Source organism: Mya arenaria, chromosome 13 (assembly GCF_026914265.1).
Source record: "Mya arenaria isolate MELC-2E11 chromosome 13, ASM2691426v1".
In the NCBI taxonomy this organism is placed as follows: domain Eukaryota; kingdom Metazoa; phylum Mollusca; class Bivalvia; order Myida; family Myidae; genus Mya; species Mya arenaria.
In genome coordinates this window covers 42,739,712-42,760,499 of record NC_069134.1, presented here as the reverse complement: position 1 = coordinate 42,760,499, position 20,788 = coordinate 42,739,712, and the positions used below count along the sequence as shown (strand labels likewise).

Genomic DNA, 20,788 nt, shown 5'->3' with positions numbered 1-20,788 from the left:
TTAAATAAGCACATACCATGTTGCAAGACTTTTCGAGACACTTAACCTTATGTAAAAAATGGTGTCAAAAGCTTTAAATAGGCACTTACTGTTGCATTCTTTAAGTAAAACAAACCATGTTGCAAGTCTTTACGAGGCACAAACCAAATTTAAGCCATGTTGGAAAGAGGTTAATACCATATTGCAAGCAATTTTCAGTGCAATAACTTAAAATGACTAAATTTACACCCAGAAATAACTGTGATAAATTCTTAAAACCATTTAAATATATTGTTATTGTGTTATTCGTTTATCGAAATTTTCTATTAAAACACACCAGTCGAATTTCAAAGTAATCAAATTTTAGAAACGGCATTAATGGCCAATAAAAAAATAATACAGAAGTACAGTTTATATTTTACTTGTTACAAAAACTTGTAGTTAATGTCTTTTATCTTGAAATTTTTCAATGCTGCAATCTTTTCGTGTTTATTTCAGTCATTATTAACTACCAGAAAGGCGTTTTATCAAAAATGCATAGATACTACTACAGCTATGTTATCAGTTTGTTTTATTGTTAGAAAGATTATATAAGGTCAGCACAATGAAATATTTTATCAACTTTCATACACTTTACTGATATCAGCTCATCCAGCTGAGTAAAGAACCCCAGTTATCACGGGTACGCAACAGTGGCTCCAGCTCTTTAAGGAGCTGTGTATAAAAAAGAGCCGATGACACTTCCGAGCTAGTGCAAAAGAACGGATATCATCATCAAACGTAATAATGACATCGTTATTTTATCTAATATCACAATTATGAGGGCTTATTTGAGAATCGGGGAATGCAGTGCCATATAAATATGATTTTTTTCACACGTATTTCGGTTATTTTGGAGACATATTGTTTATGGAGTTATAAAACCGATTCTCCCATCAAACACATGCATGTTTACAAACGAAAGTACAACATTTTCACCATTTTTTCAGCTGAATTTCACTCAAGAAGCTTACATTAAAGATAAAACCAGTATTATCGAGTGCTTCTATTTCGTCGGGAAAAAAATGACCGCCTGTTTTCCGGATTAAGCATGTTCATGGCGTTTTTTCATGGGGTCCGAAATTCTTCATATCGAGTTCGGTGTGTAAGTACGTGTTTACTCACCAATATACATGATGCAGGTCATCAGAAAAGAGTCATATCGTGAAAGATCATTTATTATTTGCCTTACTATTTATTACTTTAATTTTTCGGTTTCAATTTGATCTAAAAAATTTCCTCTATCTGTCAAATGTCCAAAGGAGGAATGGCTTGCGTCTATGACAATGTTACGTACTTTTTTGTTTTGAAGTCAAGGGGGGGGGGGGGCTACTCCAACGAAAGAAGTCAGAAGTTACAAAATTCACTTTATTGAGCAAAATAAGGAAAAAAAATATTTATATCTCATTAAAAAACACATTGCTAATACGAAAACACATATTTAATTTTACAGCTCCAAAGAAATAACGAGCTTAAACGGTACTTATTTTACAAGTATAAACAAATCGTCATTTCCTGAAGAAAAAAACGCAGCCATTTTAACAAAAGAGAATGTTCGTAGGATGTTTTGACTTTTGACGATCATTTTATGCAGAACTGAGGGTAGTTCGTGAGTCAATCGCTATTAATTTCGGTGATGCGAATTCGACTTCTATTTTTGTTTTGACGTGCTGTTCATGTTTATGATAATATAACAATTTATGATCTTCAAATCGGCAAACAGCCACAACAACTGCAGTTGTCTAGATAAATCGAAGAAGTGTTCTCTGCTTCGTGCTCATCCTCATGTTTCCTTGAATACCATTTTCCTGATTATTTACATGCCACTGGTGACGTGGGTAAAATAAGGTTTTGTTTGTATCAAAAACTTTTACCTGATATTTTTGTTACGCTATTTTAGCGACGTGAAAGTAGTTCCTTGCATTAACCAACCGTAATACCATGATACGGAATCAGAAAACGACGGTATGGTGTTACGGATTATTTTCAATACGGCGTAATGTATTTTCACATGTGGATATTGAAAAGACAATTGATAGGCATATACTAATAAATAATAACCGTGTGGGGCAGTGGCAGTCCGAAAGTGAGTCAGACTATTGTTTCGCTACTGTCTTACTTTGTGCCCATACTAGAAATTCTGCACTGAAGGTTTTGTTCGTAATTACTATCTCCGATTTGTTCCTGGGCTCGTATAGCAAACAAAATGGAAAGAATTATTGTTTTATTTTTATATTCTGTAGATTGTTCTTTTTCTTCGAGTTAAGATGGTATTGTTCCATAAGCAAATTTTGTTTTACCTGTTACAGGGATCGTGACCTTGACTGTTTGACATCAAGATCAACGAGGATTCATTAATTTCGTCTTTTAAAGTGACACTCTTATTCAAAATCAATCCATGCACATGTAAAGCAAACATACATTTTGAGTAATAAACCTTTAACTACTTATTAAATGATGCTTTTATGAAGAATATTAATTACTGATAACAATGTTGTAACCATGATTTTACTAGCTGAAAAGCAAACAATAATATTAAAGGATTGGTGATTTGCTGTGATCTACTAATGTCTCATAGGGTAGAAATAACGTGTTTTCTTCACATTTCTTTCAAATTACACTCGTCACCCTTCATAAGAACCATTGTTTTCGATATTTATTCATCCTTTTTGGTTTATAAAAATAATTGTACTAATTGTGGTAAATCTTATTTGGGAGTAAGAGTGCATCTTTACGTGCGGGTAACAATCAGAAGTGTACATTAAATGGCCCCACTAAAGAGGCATAGCAATTAAGACAGTCTGATATGTACTAACATGAATTTACATACTAGTACATTGTTTACCGATAAATCAAATTTGGACAGAACTCAAGCGAATCATATTAATCTTTCGTTTATACTACCTGGAGACAACTTACAATGTCGTTATCTAAATTGGTTTAACGATGGAATGTTCCTTTGCAATGTTTGAGTATTTATCAAACGACAATTTCATGCGCTGTCACCTGCTTTTTCAAATAAAATTGAAGATATTTTAAAGTAAAGACGTAGATAACTGTTACATAAAGATGTGGGACACATGGTGTTCAGCTGTTTCCGTCCGATATAGAATTGTTTCTTATTATATTTGCAGATGATATTGCGCTATTGTCGGATACAGTTATCGGTCTGCAAAGGCAGTTAAATTCCCCTTATTTATTTGTTTGATAATAAAATGCAAGTAAATATTAATAAGACAAAACTTTTGGTATTTAAAAGAGGTGGGTAGTTATCTCGAAATGAAAAGTGGAACTATAATAGTGAAGCCATAGAAGTAGTATCAGGGTTTACATACGTGGGGATATATTTTAGTAGTACATTGTCATTGTTTAAAATGTCTGAGAGCTCTGCTCTAAAAGCTAAGAAAGCTTTACATTGCATGCTTAAAGGCATTGATTCTTTATCTTTTGTTAACTCTAGTGTGTGTGTTTTTTAAATGTTTGATACAAAAATATCACCGATTATACTATATGTTGCTGAACTTTGGGGCATGACTCCAATGAATGTTATTGAAATGTTCACGTGCATGCTTGTAAAAGGTTTTTGAATATATCATTTAAAGCATACAATGATGCGGTTTTGGGTGATCTAGGGCGTTTTCCTTTACATATTCATGCTTCTAAACGATGTCTAAAATATTGTTTTAAAATTTTAAAACTTCCTCATGATAGATATGTTAAGTTGTGTTATAATATGTTAAACTTGTATGATAGTTTAGGTTATGAAAACTGGGTTACTATTTCACGCATGAATTTGTATAAAAATGTTTCGGTTATATTTGGGAAGACCAGTATGTTGAAAACGAATGTGTTTTTCTTAATGAGTATGTTACTACTAGTATTCTAGTCTAGAATAAGGGATCGGCATCTTCATACATGGAGCAATAAGTGTGCAGAAAACATGAAACTTTATAAATGTTATGTGCATGTAAAATCGTGCTTAAGTGTAAATAAATATGTGAACTGTATTACTGTGAAGTTTCGACGATGTATGGCTAATTTTAGATGCTCTTCACACCACCTGGCTATTGAAACATGCAGACATTCTGGAATTGATAGAAATTTAAGATTTTATTTATTTTGTAAAATCTTGTAGAGGATGAATACCATTTTTTAATCAAATGCCCATATTATAAGGCCATACGAGAAGTTTATATACCACCGAAATATTATACTAGTCCTAGTCTTCATAAGTTCGTTTTGCTAATTGCATCTGAAAATGAAACAATTATTAAGAAATTCTCCATTTACTTGTTTTATGCTGATAAAGTAAGACAAACATTTGTGAATAGCAACTAACAAGTATTAAAGTATACCGTGGTACTGCCCCAATACAACTTCGGTCATTTTGTCTGATACATCTCATATTTGCCTTATGTGTCAGCACTCTCGTTGTTTATAATTGATTGTATGCATATATGTGTATATGGGCTGGAGGCCTTCATCATGACTGGCAGAAGTGGAAAATTGAAAAACAAACCTTGTTTAGGGTCATAAGGCAATGGTCCAAACTGCAATGAACTATTGACAGAAACATACCCACATCATATACACAAATACATGCGCCCTAAGCAAACTTACATGACATATACAAACATTTTTAAAAAAAACATACCCTTGTTAAAATTGCTTTACCGTTAAATAATTGGATTTACAACCTTGGAACGGTCAGTGAAATAAGAGTTCACTAAAATATGGCAATATATAAGTGAGTTTTTAAAATCTTGGCGTAATCTACCCTCCAGAAATTCCCTTTTAAAATGATCCAGTACAAAAAAATTAAGTCAAACCATAATCGGTTTTAGCTCTAGTTAAATCAATAAAACATGTAATCCGGCCGTAATTCCTATATATGTTGTCCAAGAATATATGCATTACTATATTAAACAACTTGACATTTGCATCCTCATACATTTTACTCCAATGGTAATGAAAGAACAATAATGCAGTAAATACAGACTATGTTTTCAGGTATGATTGGGTCCAGATGTTCCTTTGGAAGCACAAATACAAGATACAAGGTCCCTTCCCCGTTCCTGTATTTGGAAACATGTTGAACTACATGATGGCCGTTAGCGGATTTTTATTTTGTTATTTTCCTTGCCTGGTATTGATTGTTAGTCACACAACTTTTTAAATAGCGAATATATATATTTAAATAGCGAATAAATATATATAATGCAACAGGGTTTTAGCAAGCATTTTCGTCTGCCAAGTGAAGCCAGTATTATTAATATTAAATATAAATGCATGTGAATGTTACAGCCTGGTGTCGATCACCAGCGTAAACGGATTGAAAAGTATGGAGATGTTTTCGGGTAAGTGCAATTATCGCAGTAATTCTTCGACGAGGCATGTTTCTTTGCTGGTATCATCGTCCTTAACCATACTGTATCCTTTTCAAGATGCCGACCATTTTAGATACATTTTTGGTTGGTCCTGTTAATGTTTTTTTATATTTACCATTCAAGGTTATAACTCCAACAAATGATTTACATTGTGCATACATTGCAGAGATGTTTTGGTTTTCAATTTATAGTCAACACATCAATACGAAAATAAATTATGTTCAACATGAACATATTGAGGTAAATAATTCCAACAATGTAATGTAGAGGCTCATACAAGTTATAGAAAAAGACTACTTTTTGTTATAGAAAAACTACTTTTGTTAACATGTTACAATATTGAAATACATTTTTAATATAAAACATATCAGCTGTATCAGAGATTATAAAAAGTGTTACATCATCGTTTCATTCTTGTTGTAGTACCATTAGAAAATTATTTTTTAGTAGTATTATTCATAATTGTATTTAGAACTATTAATTAGTACAATATACATCATATATAACGCTATAACGCCCTTGAATATATTGATCACGCCCGTGAATATATTGATATGCATACATAGTAATATAACTTAATGTTATATTTTGTAGAGGACACTCAGGCTCAATGAAGACCCTGAACGTTGCCAACATTGAGTTGCTGTATCACGCCCTTGAATATATTAATCACGCCCGTGAATATATTGATATGCATACACAGTTATATAGCTTTATGTTATATTTTGTAGAGGACACTCAGGCTCAATGAAGACCCTGAACGTTGCCAACATTAGGTTGCTGTATCACGCCCTTGAATATATTGATCACGCCCGTGAATATAGTGATATGCATACACAGTTATATAGCTTTATGTTATATTTTGTAGAGGACACTCAGGCTCAATGAAGACCCTGAACGTTGCCAACATTGAGTTGCTGTATCACGCCCTTGAATATATTGATCACGCCCGTGAATATATTGATATGCATACACAGTTATATAGCTTTATGTTATATTTTGTAGAGGACACTCAGACTCAATGAAGACCCTGAACGTTGCCAACATTGAGTTGCTGAAGAAAATCATGATCAAGGACTACGTAGAGTTCCTACGTAAGTTTTCAATGACTGATATGGTTAATAATAGGGTGACACATTCTAATAATACTCGTAGTTTACCAACAACAGGGCACAAATGCCACCAGTGCAATTGTATTTTTGTCATATTGTGATTCTCGAACTTTTCTGCTGCTGTACATGTTTGTTAATATTTAATTCTGTAGGACGGACTTTAACATTAAAGTCAGTTTCAATATGTATGGCGTGATTTTCGTCTCTACCGCTAGTAAAGTTTTATAACTGTTAAATCACTAAGGTTCAAAATGCCTTCAATCAAACTCTGATTGTTTTTGTTATGCATGAGCTAAAGTTTGTTGCGTCCTACATATACAGTCCAGTGTTTCATATAACATTAATATTTTTTTGCGATATTGTAGCATTTTTTGGTTATCTTTGCATTCTATTTAATAGAAAACAATATCTGCTTTGCAATTTGTTGATGGCTATTGAGTTTCAATTTAACAATGTTTTTTGTTCGTTACATTTTATTGAAGTTAGAATTAAAAGTACAGACATGTATGGTTATATTTTTATATTTTGCTTTCGACATTTGACATGCAACTTGTCGTTCACCATATACTCCTGCTTCTAGGTTTTCCAAGGTGTGTCCGATCCTCCACCTGTAGATAAAACATTGTTAACGCTGGCAGATGAAGCGTGGAAACGAGTGAGACGCATTATTACCCCCAGCTTTAGTGCCGGAAAATTGAAACAGGTAGTCCGATTAGTGTCGTGGTGTATGATCGGGTTTTGTGCATGTGTATTTCTGTATGTTTGTTTGATTTGATTTTTTTTCCATTTTGTATATTTAATAACTGTGACCCTGTCAAAAATTCTTGTTGACATTAAGTAATTATGCCTAAATAGTCCATACTGTTTTTATTTATGCAAATAGAATATGTGAAAATCAGTCGATGCGATTATATCTTGCATGTGTAGATGACCAAACAAATGAATTCCTGCGCTGAACTGCTCGTTGCTGGCCTTCTAGAAAAGGCAAACTCAAGGGCTGTCATAGATCCAAGAGTGTAAATCAAATTTAACTACTTATAAACATGAGAAAATGCAATTTGAGATACGTTTGCATAAATTCATTTAGCTCGATGTGACTGCATAAAAATGTCTCGCCTGTATCTCCAGATAATGAAATAAACATATAAAGAACAATACATGTCGTTTTAATTTTATTTATTTTTTATATATGTTTTTATTTATTTGATTTAAGAACTTATATCATCAGTTGCAGACATTTTGGCTGCTACACCATGGACGTTATCGCCAGTACCGCTTTTGGAATAGTCACTAACGCCTTCAATAACCCCGACGACCCGTTTAATTGGCACGCGAAAAAATATTTTCTACGCCATCCTTCAATCCAATTTTACTTTGCATGTGTAATATTTGTTTGAATACCTATAATTATTAATATTCTACTAACAAATCTTCCTCCGTATGATCCAAGCCCATCTGTTAATGCACGATAGCATTGTTTGTTTAATTTAAGTTTGAAATGTTATGATAAGTCGTATGAGATTAACTTTATTCGTATATAGTGAAGGGAAATACTATTTCAATGAAACAAACAAAATATATCTATTTACCTGTATATTTTCAGAAAATGGGCTGTTATTAATTGACAGTAGTTGTTGATCCATGATATTAAATTCTACTTGTGTCTTATTCTGGGTTGATCTTTATTGTACTTAACATTTATATATTTCAGTTTTGTTCCCGCGCATTATGATTCCAAGCACAAACCTGTTTAAGTATAGTGCTTACTACCCGCAAGATTCCCTGGACTTTTTCTGTGACGTTTCAGCTAAAATTATTGAACAACGAAAACAAGATTCAGACGTAAGTGACGATTTGATTGGCTTACCTAAACAAATGAAGCTATCGATGGTTGTCAAGGAGTGCTGCCTGAGGAATCAATAAAATCTGCAATTTACGCTGTCTAAATCCGACCCCTTGACCCCTTAAGCATAAAAGTATTCTTAATCAGTCAACAAAAAAATAGCAAGTTAGATATAGCCAACTCTAAACTACTAAACTGGAAAGCTATCACTTAGTTTTTAAAGGGACTATACACCAGATTGGCACCAAAAACAGTTTTTTTCTGTAACGAATCTCAGGACAATTATTTAGTAAAATGTTTTATTTTTTGATATCATAATTGTAAAAAAATACCAAAATGAACAAAGAAAACGAGTCGGAGACCGTGTTCGAACCGGTGTCGACAAAATTACAGTCCAGTGTTGAATCCACTGTGCTACGAAGGTTTACCCTTTAACATTTGGAATATTAAAGCTATATACCTAACTTGGTTATATATCGTGATAACATCGACTAGCCAATCACGCATAAAAATAAATTATACTAGGTATATATACCTAGGAATCTTTTAAAATGGAAAAAATACGAAAAAGTTGCGAAAAATAAATTATTTATAAACTCTGTGGTACTTCAGTTAGTTAGTTTCAATGCATTGTACACATCGATACCATGTTTTCGACAATTTTGTTCTTTTTTTCGCTATTTCATCATACGTTGTATAGCCTCTTTAACTCCTTGGTTAAGGGAATCACGACCTTCAAAAGCCCCCTTATAATGATTATAAGTGGGGAAAATATAAATTACAGTGCAAAAGCGCGAGATACTTTTAGCGGAAGCTCGCAATAAATTCAACTCGATTCGGAATGTAACGTTTCGTGCTTAGTTGATGAATTTGATTCTTATGCTCTGAAAACGAATTTTCTTAAAACAATGCCGCCGGTTACGTTATTAAATGATAATCAGAAAACAGCAACAACTTTTCTTCTCTTCCTTGGAAATCCCATCCTGCCATTCTAACGCATTATCCATGGTCCGTTTACATTATGTTAATGACATGTTCCCAAATCAATTATCATGCTGAAAAACCCCTCTGTATTGTTGTAGGCAAGCCGAGTGGATTTGCTCCAACTGATGCTTAATGCGGAACTTCAGGATGATGAAAACGAGAGCAAGGCCACGAAAAGTACGCAAGTCAATTTCTTCACTTTACATCAATACATCAAAAGTATGCTTTATTTAACACAGGATGATGTTTTTGATAGATTTGCTGTTCCGTTTCAATTATCTAGCCATTTATTTCTTTAATTCGCATTCCTGTATATTATTCGGTGTCGGTAACATGGAAAACGAGTTGCACTCCAAACTAGAATACTGCTCAAGTCTGTACTATTGAGCTTAAGTAGGTGTGTACCATTGCCGTCATTGAACAGACGAGTCAAGCCTGCACTGCCAATTAAAAACCGTTAGGTGCGCAAATAGTTCGTGCAATCAAGTGTTGTATGGTATACGTAGTGTTTAGTGCATTTGCTTCTCACCAAGGCATCAGAAGCTCGATTGCTGGCCACGGCGTATGTTTGGTTAGGTTTGTGGTCACCAATCCGGACAAGTGGGTTTTCTTCGAGTACTCCAGTTCCCTGACAACACAAGACCAAACATTTCGCGCAGCATCGTGTGTGACTAAAGTTAATCCAACATTTTTCACAATCGTTGTAAAAGAGATAAAGTTTAAGTAAGTGACCCTTCTGAGTGTTTTTAGGAGTGAGTTGTGTGTGTGTGTTGTGTGTGTGTGTGGGGGGGGGTCGTCAAGAAGTTTTAACCTTACTCGATCATTTCAGGATTGTCTGTGGAGGAACTAAATGGCCAGATGTCAATAGTAATTGTGGCCGGATACGAAACCACCGCCTCCCTTCTGCAGTATGTGGCTTACGTCTTGGCAACAGGATAAACTTTTAACCCAGATAGACAACTGTATCTCTGAAGTTAGTTGAGTTATCAAATTACTCCTTTTGTTTTAAATTTTATGTTCTTCAAATATTTTAAAAGCAGTTATACAATGGATTCTACAGGGGAAAGCCAAATAACCAAGAAGGTAGCGAAGTCTATCTTTTTCGGCACACGGCTAGCCCTTTCAGACACAAAACAGTGCTATAATTGTATATATGTTTACAGGATGTCTCGGAGCTAATGTATGACGTGATTCAGGATATGCCCTACCTTGACCAAGTTATCAACGAGACATTGAGAATGTATCCACCACTTGCAGCGTAAGATTTTGCAAAGATTTTGTTCAAGTGTATTTCCCAAAGAACACCACAAACAAATATACAAGCAAATAATTTATAATGATGACAAAATGGTGGGAATATAACATGGCTACAAGACAAAGATTTAAAGGTTAAGAAAAATGTCCATATATATTTGTAAAACAATCCATCTGTTTAAACTACATGGTCAGTAGCAAAGCTTATTATCTAAGATTAGATTAGCGAAACCATAAAACAAAAATAATGATACTATTTATAATAGCTGCAAACGGTCACCACACTAGCCCTACAATGCCTAATATATACCAAAAAGCAGGCACAGCGCTACATATCAACGTCCGATTCACAGCTATCATTTTGAGACGCATCCATCATGTCCCAATTTTTCGATTAGCTAATTTTATCAAGCCATTTTTTACTTAGTAAAACTTAATGTATTGTGATCATCATGCGATGAAATTCCCTTTCAAGTAAATAATCTCTGCATGTATGTAAATAGTACACAAATTATTAACCTTAACAAACAATAGTGAGCTTAGCTTTATTCTGTTAATAGCGACTTAAAATGTTTCGAGAAATCTGAGTTCCATTTGATGGATGCATGTGCATGTGTAATACATTATTTTCGTTCCAAATATAAATAAGACAATGCCTAGTTTCGAATGGGTTGATAATTTTTTTAGGACGAACAGGACGACCAGCTATCACAAGGACGTGTTGTTGGATGGCTATTGGTTTCCTGCCAACACACTGATCCAGTACAGCATTTACATGATTCATCATGACCCTCAACTTTATCCAGAACCAGACAAGTTCATGCCGGAAAGGTATACCATAGATTATACATACCACCAACCTTGTGTAGCAATCCGTGAATATACTTAAATACTGTGTGTTTCCATTTTTCTATTTTTGCAAACAAAAGGATTCATATTATATATACGTGGAAAATGTGAACACGTAAATTCGTAACATCGATAGTGTTCCAGTTAGCGCATTGATCATAAGATGAAGCTGATAAGTTATCGACCAAACCGTTCAAATTGAGTTGATGTTATTGACCAAAGGGTTCCGAATGAGAAGTATAATTATTAAAGTAAAAATTTGCAATGTACGACAGCAATATGTGTTCTGCATGTAAGAAACATTTCCTTTGATATACTTTGTTCAATTTAAAGGTTCTCCCTGAAGAGAAGGCAAAACGTGACCCTTTCACCTTCATACCGTTCGGACATGGTCCTCGTAATTGTATTGGCATGCGGCTTGCTCTCCTCGAGGCGAAAATCGCCCTGGTGGCTACCTTAAAGAAGGTCACGTTCGTCCAGGTCCCAGAAACTGAGGTAATATATTTTGGTTTATCAACAGCGGACTATAAATATGTTTATCGCCAGTCGCACAAGATTTACGTCTAACTGAAAACTTCTGACACTGAAAGAGGAAGGTAGATGGTTGTCAGGCTTCGAGGATGCACGGAGCCTTTTGTAACTATGTTAAATGATGGCATTTTATATAAGTGGTTGTTCGAACAATTTGGTTGACTGTGCTGCATCGGGTAACTTTGGCCAACGAAATTTGTATGGGGAGTTTTAAATATATTTGATCTGCTAACCGAGGGTTGGTGTCACTTTCTGTACTGATCGCGGATTGGTCTTCAGTGGTTGTCTGCAGCCGTCTAATTGTATTTGGCGAAAACTAGATGGTCAGTTGCACATCATTTTTCAAACGTTAGCCAAACAACAAAAGTCAACAAAAGTATTCATCGAGCGACTGGCATCAGCAACCGTACGTAAAATGCACGGCGAAAATTGTTCACGGGTATCTTGACCGTTTAAATAGTTGAACGATCGTTTCTTCGCTGTTCTTTGAGGAAAACGTTCCGTTAACACTAATGCTAACTATCGCCGATGGAAATTATCACAGCTGCTGCATATTGCAATCATCTTGTTGCTTGGTGACTTAACCAACCCTTCGGAGTTTGTCGCTGGCTAAGTCACACCAAATATACAACCGATCGCCAACTTACGACAACAAAGGAAATGTGACAAAAGAAATATGCAGCCTGCGATTTATCGGCAATAAGCAGCAATTAGTATGCAGTTCGGAACTCTTTTAAATATAGGTTGTGTTCACGGGAAATGGAAATGGTGATTAGGCAAGGAATATCTTTATATTACTATTGTTTAAGCATCATCTGGAATAAATGCTGAAATAAAAATTGTATGCGAACGGTTGCAAAAAGAATATCGGTCGCTTGCAGAGTGATTGATGTAAAAACGCTTTGACATGCTGCGTTCAATTCCCTTAGGTGATCTCTTCATGTATTCAATGTCTTTTTTGGATCCCTTTATTTTGAGAATATACTACGATCAAAATGGCTTCCATGTGTGTCTTTGGGTCAAACCACATATGTCTGAGCTATATTACTAATGTTAACATCTACCTTGTTACAAGTGCCCTTGGAAGTGATCACTTATGAGCCGTTCCTGCGACCAGCCAGGCCTGTCAAAGTTGGGGTGGAGAAACGGTCTTAGGCCTAAAACTGACAGTTAATAGCACTCGAGGCGTTTAATAAATGAGTCTTCATATTAATGTTATGTAGAGTCAGTGAACATACAAGTGGAAACAATTGAAAGAAGTCTATTTTTAAAAACAATATTTCATATTTTACACCTCCGTTGTAAAACTTGCAATAATCGCTTGAACGGCATGTAAAGCCAACATAGTCGAAACATTTTCAATTGAACATTGGCTCTGATAGTTTAATATTTGCGCGGAGTAGTAGTAAGTCGTACATTATGTCAATTAAATGATTTTTAACCGTTGTAAGAGGCGTGTATATCACAACAAGATATTTTGCAAATGTATGTAAAGGTGTGAATGTTGTCGTTCTCTTAAGATTGTTATACAACATTGAATGCCTTTGATATCCAATCCTATAATCGTTCATTTGTATACTCGTGTTCATAAGTATACTCGAATGTAGTGAGTATGACAAGTTTTTAGTTTCATTATTTTATCATTGTATGTGTTGTCTCTTTTTATGGTGACCTGTTTAAGCTAGAAAGTATATACAATAAATAAATTGCCATAAACGTAAAGCAAAGCTGTGTCATTATCTAAGAATGTACGAAGGTTTATTTGCGCCCGTTCATGGCATTATGACCTGACCAAGCGGTTGTTCTTAGAACAACTTAAAGAGTTGTTAAATGACAAAAGAGACCTGAGTTAGAAGTGAACGCAATGCCAAGGAATATTGAAGTTACCATACATGTCATGAGCCGACATACAATACAATTTTATTCAACGAGTTCAGGAAATATGTCATTACGCGAGTTTTTGGCATGGAGTTATGTATTTTATAAAGACTAGTTACATATTATTTTTGTCAGATGCTAGTTTCCGATAAAAAATAGCAAAAAGACCTACCTGTTTGATCTGCGATGCTGATGAGCCAAAAACTACATTGACAATATTTACATAAACACTCCATTCTTGAACGATAGTTGTTGTTCATCAATTTCACATTATTTCTGTAGTAAATGCAATGGTACTTCCCATCGAAATCGCGTGCTTTTCTCCGAACCTTCAGTCCTGTCACTGAGCGCAATAATACTAAAAAACTTTTGCAAGGAAGAAAACTACTGACATGGCAGTTAATGTTAAAAAGGCTTTTTTTTTACTAATGATCGCTCAGATAAATATATATATTGGACATGCACAGATGTCATTGAAGTTTAAAATTTTGTACTCAATAATTCTTTTCTTAAATTTAGTAAATGTTTATATAAGCAAACTATTGGAATTCCAATGGGTGCCAATTATGCACCTTTACTTGCAGACCTCTTTTTATACTGCTATGAAAGTGAATATATGTTAAAATTATTTAAGTCTGGAGATCTAGCTCTTGTTGAAAAATTCAATAGCACGTTAAGATATATTGATGATATAAGTTTAGATAAAACTGTGTTTACAGATAACATTAATTCGATATACCCTTCACAATTGCAACTTAATAAATCTAATACATCCGTTTTAAACGCATCCTATTTAAATTTGCAACTAGAAGAAAAGGAAGATATATTGAGCATCAACCTTTATGATAAACGTGATGATTTTAATTTTAAAATAATTAATTACCCTTCTTTAGATAGTGATGTTCCTATTTCACCATGATATGGTGTTTTTATTGCACAGTTGATACGATTTGCTAGAATATGTACAGATGTAAAAAAATCAGCTCTCGCAATAAACTTATGACGCAAAAACTTCTAAAACAGGGTTTCCGATATTTTAAATTAAGGAAAACTTTCTCCAAATTTGTTAATGGTCATTATAATCTCATATCAAAGTACAATAGTAGTCTTAAATCGCTCATTGCGGATAGTATTGCTCATCCCGATTTTTATGGTGATGTTTTAAAGAAAATTCGTAAAATCAGAATGTTTCCAGCAAGTAGTTGGGCAGATAGACTTAAATAATTACTTGGATTTTATTTTAACCGTGGATATAAAGGTAATATTTTGAAGAACACTTGCCTTCTTGTTTTTGAAGATGAATACCTGAAACAAAATATTGGGTTGAATATAGCATCCTTTCATAACTAAACTTTCAGTGCTTTGATTTTTATGAAGAATTTGCTTATTCATGTTATCTTTAAAACCTTTTGTGGCGGACACGTGTTGACTGACTCCGAGTGTTTTGGCTGTGACTTATTTTTCTTCCAATATTTTACGTTTTCAAATCATTAGGAAGGAGAGAATAGCATATACAAGTCACTTTTATTTTTAATAATGTTTTTCTTTATTTGTTCCCAGTTTTAGTACAATGATGCTTTTTATTATGAAACTCTCATGATCACACAGGTTTAGACCTTTTATTTTACACAGACTGTGTGTGATGGTTTTGGTTTCTAACGATGACTGAATCGTATCTTTGAAAAGTATTCGCATTAGGTGCTCTGAATTGTTTCCCTCCGTCTGTAGATAGAGTTGGGATCTCTAACTATTGAAGTACTTGGGGTTTACCTTTTCATTTTTTATTATTATTTGTTTTATTGATAAGTTTCCTCAAGTTAATGCATACTTTGATAAGATTTACCTTTTGCGTTTTATCTTTATTAAGAATTGTTGGCATAAGAGTGAGGTTTGTGCACATAAACTGGTTTAAACCCCCAGTAAATTAACATTTTACTGACCGTTCCAAGGCGGTACCTAACAATTCTTGATAAACATACCAATATATATATATAGTATTTATGCACTGTGCTGTTTGTAAAGTTTTGTGCTGTTCTATGTTTCTTGTTTGTATTTTGTGTTCTATGTCTTTGGCGTTTGCCATTGCCACTAAACCGGGTTTATGTTTAAACTTTTTGCTACTGAGCATGTTTCTGTAGCTTTTTGCATATATTGGTTAAAATGATAAAATTTAACAATATAAGTATAGAAAAAAGAGTTTATGCATAAACATTTACAACATATTATTTTAACACGATAAGGAAAGTATAAACAAAAATCATTTAACAACGGAACGTAATTATACACATAAATTATAATAAAATTACGAACACTTTTTTTTTATAAAAAGCACACTATTTTTGGAAAATCTGTTTAAAAAATCTTACTCCAGATTGCTACACATCAAGGTATGCTGAGGCTCTAAACGTGTTGACGATCTCAGAAGAGTCAATTGGCCAGCCCTTGTGCAAGTTCTACTGCGCGGTCGCCCCGCAGCACTATTGGTACAGAAAGGCACTCAAAAGCCTTTGGAGCTGGGTCAAATGTGTACCACAAACATCTGGCCGCAACCTGGACATTGCTCATGGCACATTATTAAAGGCTGCAAATTGCACACGTGATGGGTTCGTGAAAGAAAAAACTAAGGCCGGGCTTTGCCTACCCATACATCACAAGCTTATCATCGAGCAAAGCGACATTAAAACCATTTATATGTGCTTCACTAATGCTTTATCTTCTCCAATACCTCTTCGACAGTGCATATGGTTTAAACTTGCTTTCCACTTGGTGTCGCGCGGTCTTGAATTTCACCAGTTTCACTTCGACACCTTTGAGTTTACTGAAGTTCATGATCGTATTGCGTATAGCACCCTAAAGCACGAGACGCAGCAAAGGAAATCCAGGTTGGGCATACAAAGGATGAGGATAAATCGGACCGCAGACTATACACAGCAGGTGGCCCGTGTAGCATGCTCATGTTACTCCTCAGTAAAACTGACACAACACCGATATTGTTCAATGGTTGCTTCAAGAAAGCCATCGTCAGACTTGATGCGAATGACATCTCCTTATAATTGTCCACATAGACTTCTCCTCGGACTGTATAATGTAGACCCAGTGACATGAAGACGGTTCCAAAGGCGACTTATGGTGTATGATGGATGTACGTACCAACTTTATTTCACATACGCTCTGAAGTAGCAACGTCACCTCAAGTTAGTGCACACATTTAAGTAGGCTTGGCATTGCATTTATACGGGATGTAATGGTACACATAGTTTGTACGTATGTAGGTGATTGCCAAGGTACGATTTTCAAAATATTACAACCAAATGGACAAACAACACCAAAAGTGCACACAGGGTACGTATACATTAAGTAACTATTGGAGCGGTGTTTCCTGTTACGTATTTAACAATAAATTCGGTCCAATGTCATAATGATTTTTTCCAGAAGAAATGCGTACTAACTATTAGTTTATTATCAAAACCGTGCAATGTCACTGATTCCTGTTCAATGTCACTGATAGCTGGGAACTGGCATTGATGCCTGTTGGGTGATCATAGCAGCGACATTATCAAACTTGATCCGCAATAACTGAATTACGTCAAACCATTAGCTTAAACGTGTAATGGCTATGATAATGTTTCGGTATTTTTCTTTGAAAACGATACGAACAAAAAAGGACGCTTTATGAAAGTTGCTTTATTTCCGAAATTACATTAAACAAAACTGAGTCGTCTTTACGTATAATTTCCAACACGCACTATGATTTAATAGGAAGCAATATACAAAAAAAAACATTTAATCATTTATTGATAATATAGTTTGTATCTCCACAGCAAAAAATAAATAAACACTGTCACATAAAAATCATACATCAATAACATTCAATTTTAATATATACCGGATGTCGTATATGACATGATTATGTTTTAATCAAATGTTTCCAATAAATCAATATGTTTAAATTCTTACTAAAAGTATATTGAAATAAAAAATAATATATTTTATGACACAATATATATGAATTAAATTATAAAACAGTATCGATTTGGCAAGAATACGCTGATGTTTTTGTCACGATAGAGCCCATTTGAATGTAATAAGTTAATTCATGGCCTCATTTTCTCATGTTTTTGTATGGGTACATCTAAGTTACATTTGTGTAATTTACAGTGTTGTCGGTTTATACCTTTATATATTGTAAACCAGTGTTAGACATAAAACTCGGAATGTTAAATGATAAGTTTTAAAACTTGTTTCATATTTTTCCGTTCAGTAATAATAAAGTTACGATTATTTTATTTGGCGAGTTATTGTAAATTTTAGACATTTGTTGATGACGGGCCTCTTTTTACACTGGTATTCTATCATGCGATTTATACATCACTTTTTATGTGAAAAACTACAGAAACAACCTCAGTAGCCAAAAGTTTAAACATAAACCCCGTTTAATGGCACAGGGTAAACACCAATGACATATCATCTCATATTCGAAAATAAAATCGAATTATTTTAATCATGGTCTTAATGTAATAATTGGTTTGCATTAAGTTAAGATCAGAATTTTACTACACTGTTTCTATGTGGTTTTCCCTTGGCTGTTCGTCTATATGTATCCATATATTCTTTATATATTAATAACCATCAGCATTGAAAAAATTCCGAACATTTATAGACCCCCTGACCCTGTTCCCCTCCTTTGCCAAATGCACAGTCATTTTTCTCCCACCTCAGATAAGTAGATCCAATAATTTAACCATGCTAGAAATTCTTATCATGCCCACGGGCGAAGATAAAATGCCCGTATGGAACTCCTTCTTAATGGTAGACACATTGTAATTACCTCCCTTGCTGAAGACTATCGTCTGTAGCATCATGGAAACTTTGTCTTGTGGCAATATTTAGAACGCCAATTAATTATTTCTCGCTTCAAATGTCACCATAAAGCAGTTTGCACGTACCTTTCAAGAAATAATGCTTCAGTTTCCTTACAACTATTTAAAGACCGATTTGACTATTACCTTAATCTGAATCACTGCGCGCATATCCATAACAACCACGAATGATCGCATATCCATATTCAATTATTTTCACTAAGCACAAACGAGTTTCAGCAAAAAAAACCCACATTTTTACTAAATTTTGTTTAACTGAGGTGGGAGAAAAAGCATCTACCATAGCCGCTCGTGTAAGATAGGTTCATCCCGACCCTCGCGCAGGTTGTTTTGCGGGAACTCGGTAAATCTCGTTTCCACAAAACACCCTACGCTCGGGTCGGAATGAACCTATCTTACACTCTCGGCCATGGAAGATACTTATAATATCCTACCCGAATCATGCCTTATGAATAATGCTAAACGATAGGAAGTAGTCCTTTACAACACATTGAATACCGCGAACCCAAAATGGGGTAACAGCCTCCTTTACGTTTGATATTCGAAGAGAAGTTATTTTCATAGACAATGAGTGTATCGTCGTCGGGCAAAGCACGTTCATTGGTTATAATCTAAAGAACGTTCTAGATATTCAAATTGCGCGAAGAATACATAGACAATGTGCACATGCGACTATGTAGCAAGGTTCATAACCCTTGCCTTAATGCTTGTTTGGTTATGCCCTTTTCAAATAAAAAAGATGACTATGTTTCAGTAGTTTTTTACACCTGTCAATTGTAACCACGGCACCCAGGTCCGGGGGTATACCGGACATGGCGGGGGGAGGGCCGTGTGTATACCTTCCAGGTGGCCCCGCAGTGCCGAGTGATGCGATGGTTTTGTTTTCACTCCAAATATAGCGGGGAATGGGCCTTACCTTGGTATCCCGGGGTTCTGGGGCATTCGTCGGGGATTTTACCAGCAGTTTGTCCCCGTTCGGCAGTGGTTTTACCCGGTATTGGCTGGACCGAAAGTCAAGTCCCCGGGGGGCGTTTTTACATGTTACAATTGACTGGTGCATTACACTTATAGTGTTAGTGTATATAAATAGGCAAGTAACATGGATAGAGTGAAGTTGTGTTATTATCAGCCAAACTATACCCCAATCTGTACCTATTCGTTCAAATGCTCTTACTCTAATAATAATTAAAAACTCGAAATGCTGTATTAGTAGAATTTATAATATTGCCTTCTAATCTGTATTACAGATAGTGGTTCCTTTCTGTTTCCCATGATTGGTTTGATGGCTATTTTCAAAGAGCTCTTACACCTGCAATTTATGGAATAGAACTTCAAATCCAACTTTGTTTCACTTGGAAATGATTTACACGTATAAAAATTGAAGCGAAAAATATAGGGTTATATTCAAGGAAACATAACACCAATATGGAGGTGACTTCGGCAGTTAATCACAGTATGGTTATACCATACCAGACTATTGACTACTTTCCATCTGTACAGGTTTAAAGGCTGAATGTTTTGTTGTTGTTTTTTTCAAAACTTGCTGAACAGGCTTTTTTACATAAACAATAATATCTTTTATAAACGGGATTTTTTAATTAATAGCCACATGGTCACACATTCCCAGTTTAAAATATCGATATTATTTTTTATCTGTACCTTTATCATATTTGTGTGTTTTTTCTTGTTTCGATTACAAAAGTCAAATGAGTTTAACTTAATAATGAATTAAAATTAAAACAAAAAAAACACAAAAAAACATTTATGCATCAGCCTATATTGTGCGCCATTCAAAATCTGTATAAATAAATTTGAGTAATGCATTTATGTAATAAAGAATAAAAGGTAATGTACAAAACAAATTAGCGTGAACAACACACGAATAAGTAAAGCCAAATAACACTGGTCGCCATTCACTGAATAAAACTTAAAGATGAACATGTAAGTAAAACTTAGGTGCATTAACAATGGAGTAAAACAAGTTTAGCAAGTTTTCTAGTTTTACTCTCAAATGTAAGTCTGATGATTGTCCGCTTGTAGATTGGTCGTTTT

General features: G+C 34.5%; 1 protein-coding gene and 1 long non-coding RNA gene across 2 annotated transcripts; both read left to right on the top strand.

The window, feature by feature from the left end:
* The first annotated feature begins 7,109 nt into the window (after positions 1 to 7,109).
* On the top strand, positions 7,110 to 7,830 carry LOC128214630 (uncharacterized). The gene is made up of 3 exons (XR_008257948.1): positions 7,110 to 7,220; positions 7,445 to 7,533; positions 7,752 to 7,830. It is a non-coding gene; the product is annotated as an uncharacterized LOC128214630 (long non-coding RNA).
* A 2,424-nt stretch (positions 7,831 to 10,254) lies between these two features.
* LOC128215279 (cytochrome P450 3A25-like) lies at positions 10,255 to 13,133 on the top strand. The gene is made up of 5 exons (XM_052921984.1): positions 10,255 to 10,317; positions 10,508 to 10,602; positions 11,286 to 11,431; positions 11,782 to 11,955; positions 13,054 to 13,133. The coding sequence occupies exons 1-5, from the start codon at positions 10,255 to 10,257 to the stop codon at positions 13,131 to 13,133; spliced, it is 558 nt and encodes a 185-aa protein (XP_052777944.1).
* The last annotated feature ends 7,655 nt before the right edge of the window (positions 13,134 to 20,788 follow it).

What these genes read in the sequence shown, in the direction of transcription:
- LOC128215279 (XM_052921984.1), top strand. Translation starts at nt 10,255, where the DNA reads ATGTGGCTTACGTCTTGGCAACAGGATAAACTTTTAACCCAGATAGAC. An exon ending in ATGTATCCACCACTTGCAGC is followed by an intron (nt 10,603 to 11,285) that starts GTAAGATTTTGC and finishes TAATTTTTTTAG; the next exon opens with GACGAACAGGACGACCAGCT. An exon ending in AACTGAGGTAATATATTTTG is followed by an intron (nt 11,956 to 13,053) that starts GTTTATCAACAG and finishes CCTTGTTACAAG; the next exon opens with TGCCCTTGGAAGTGATCACT.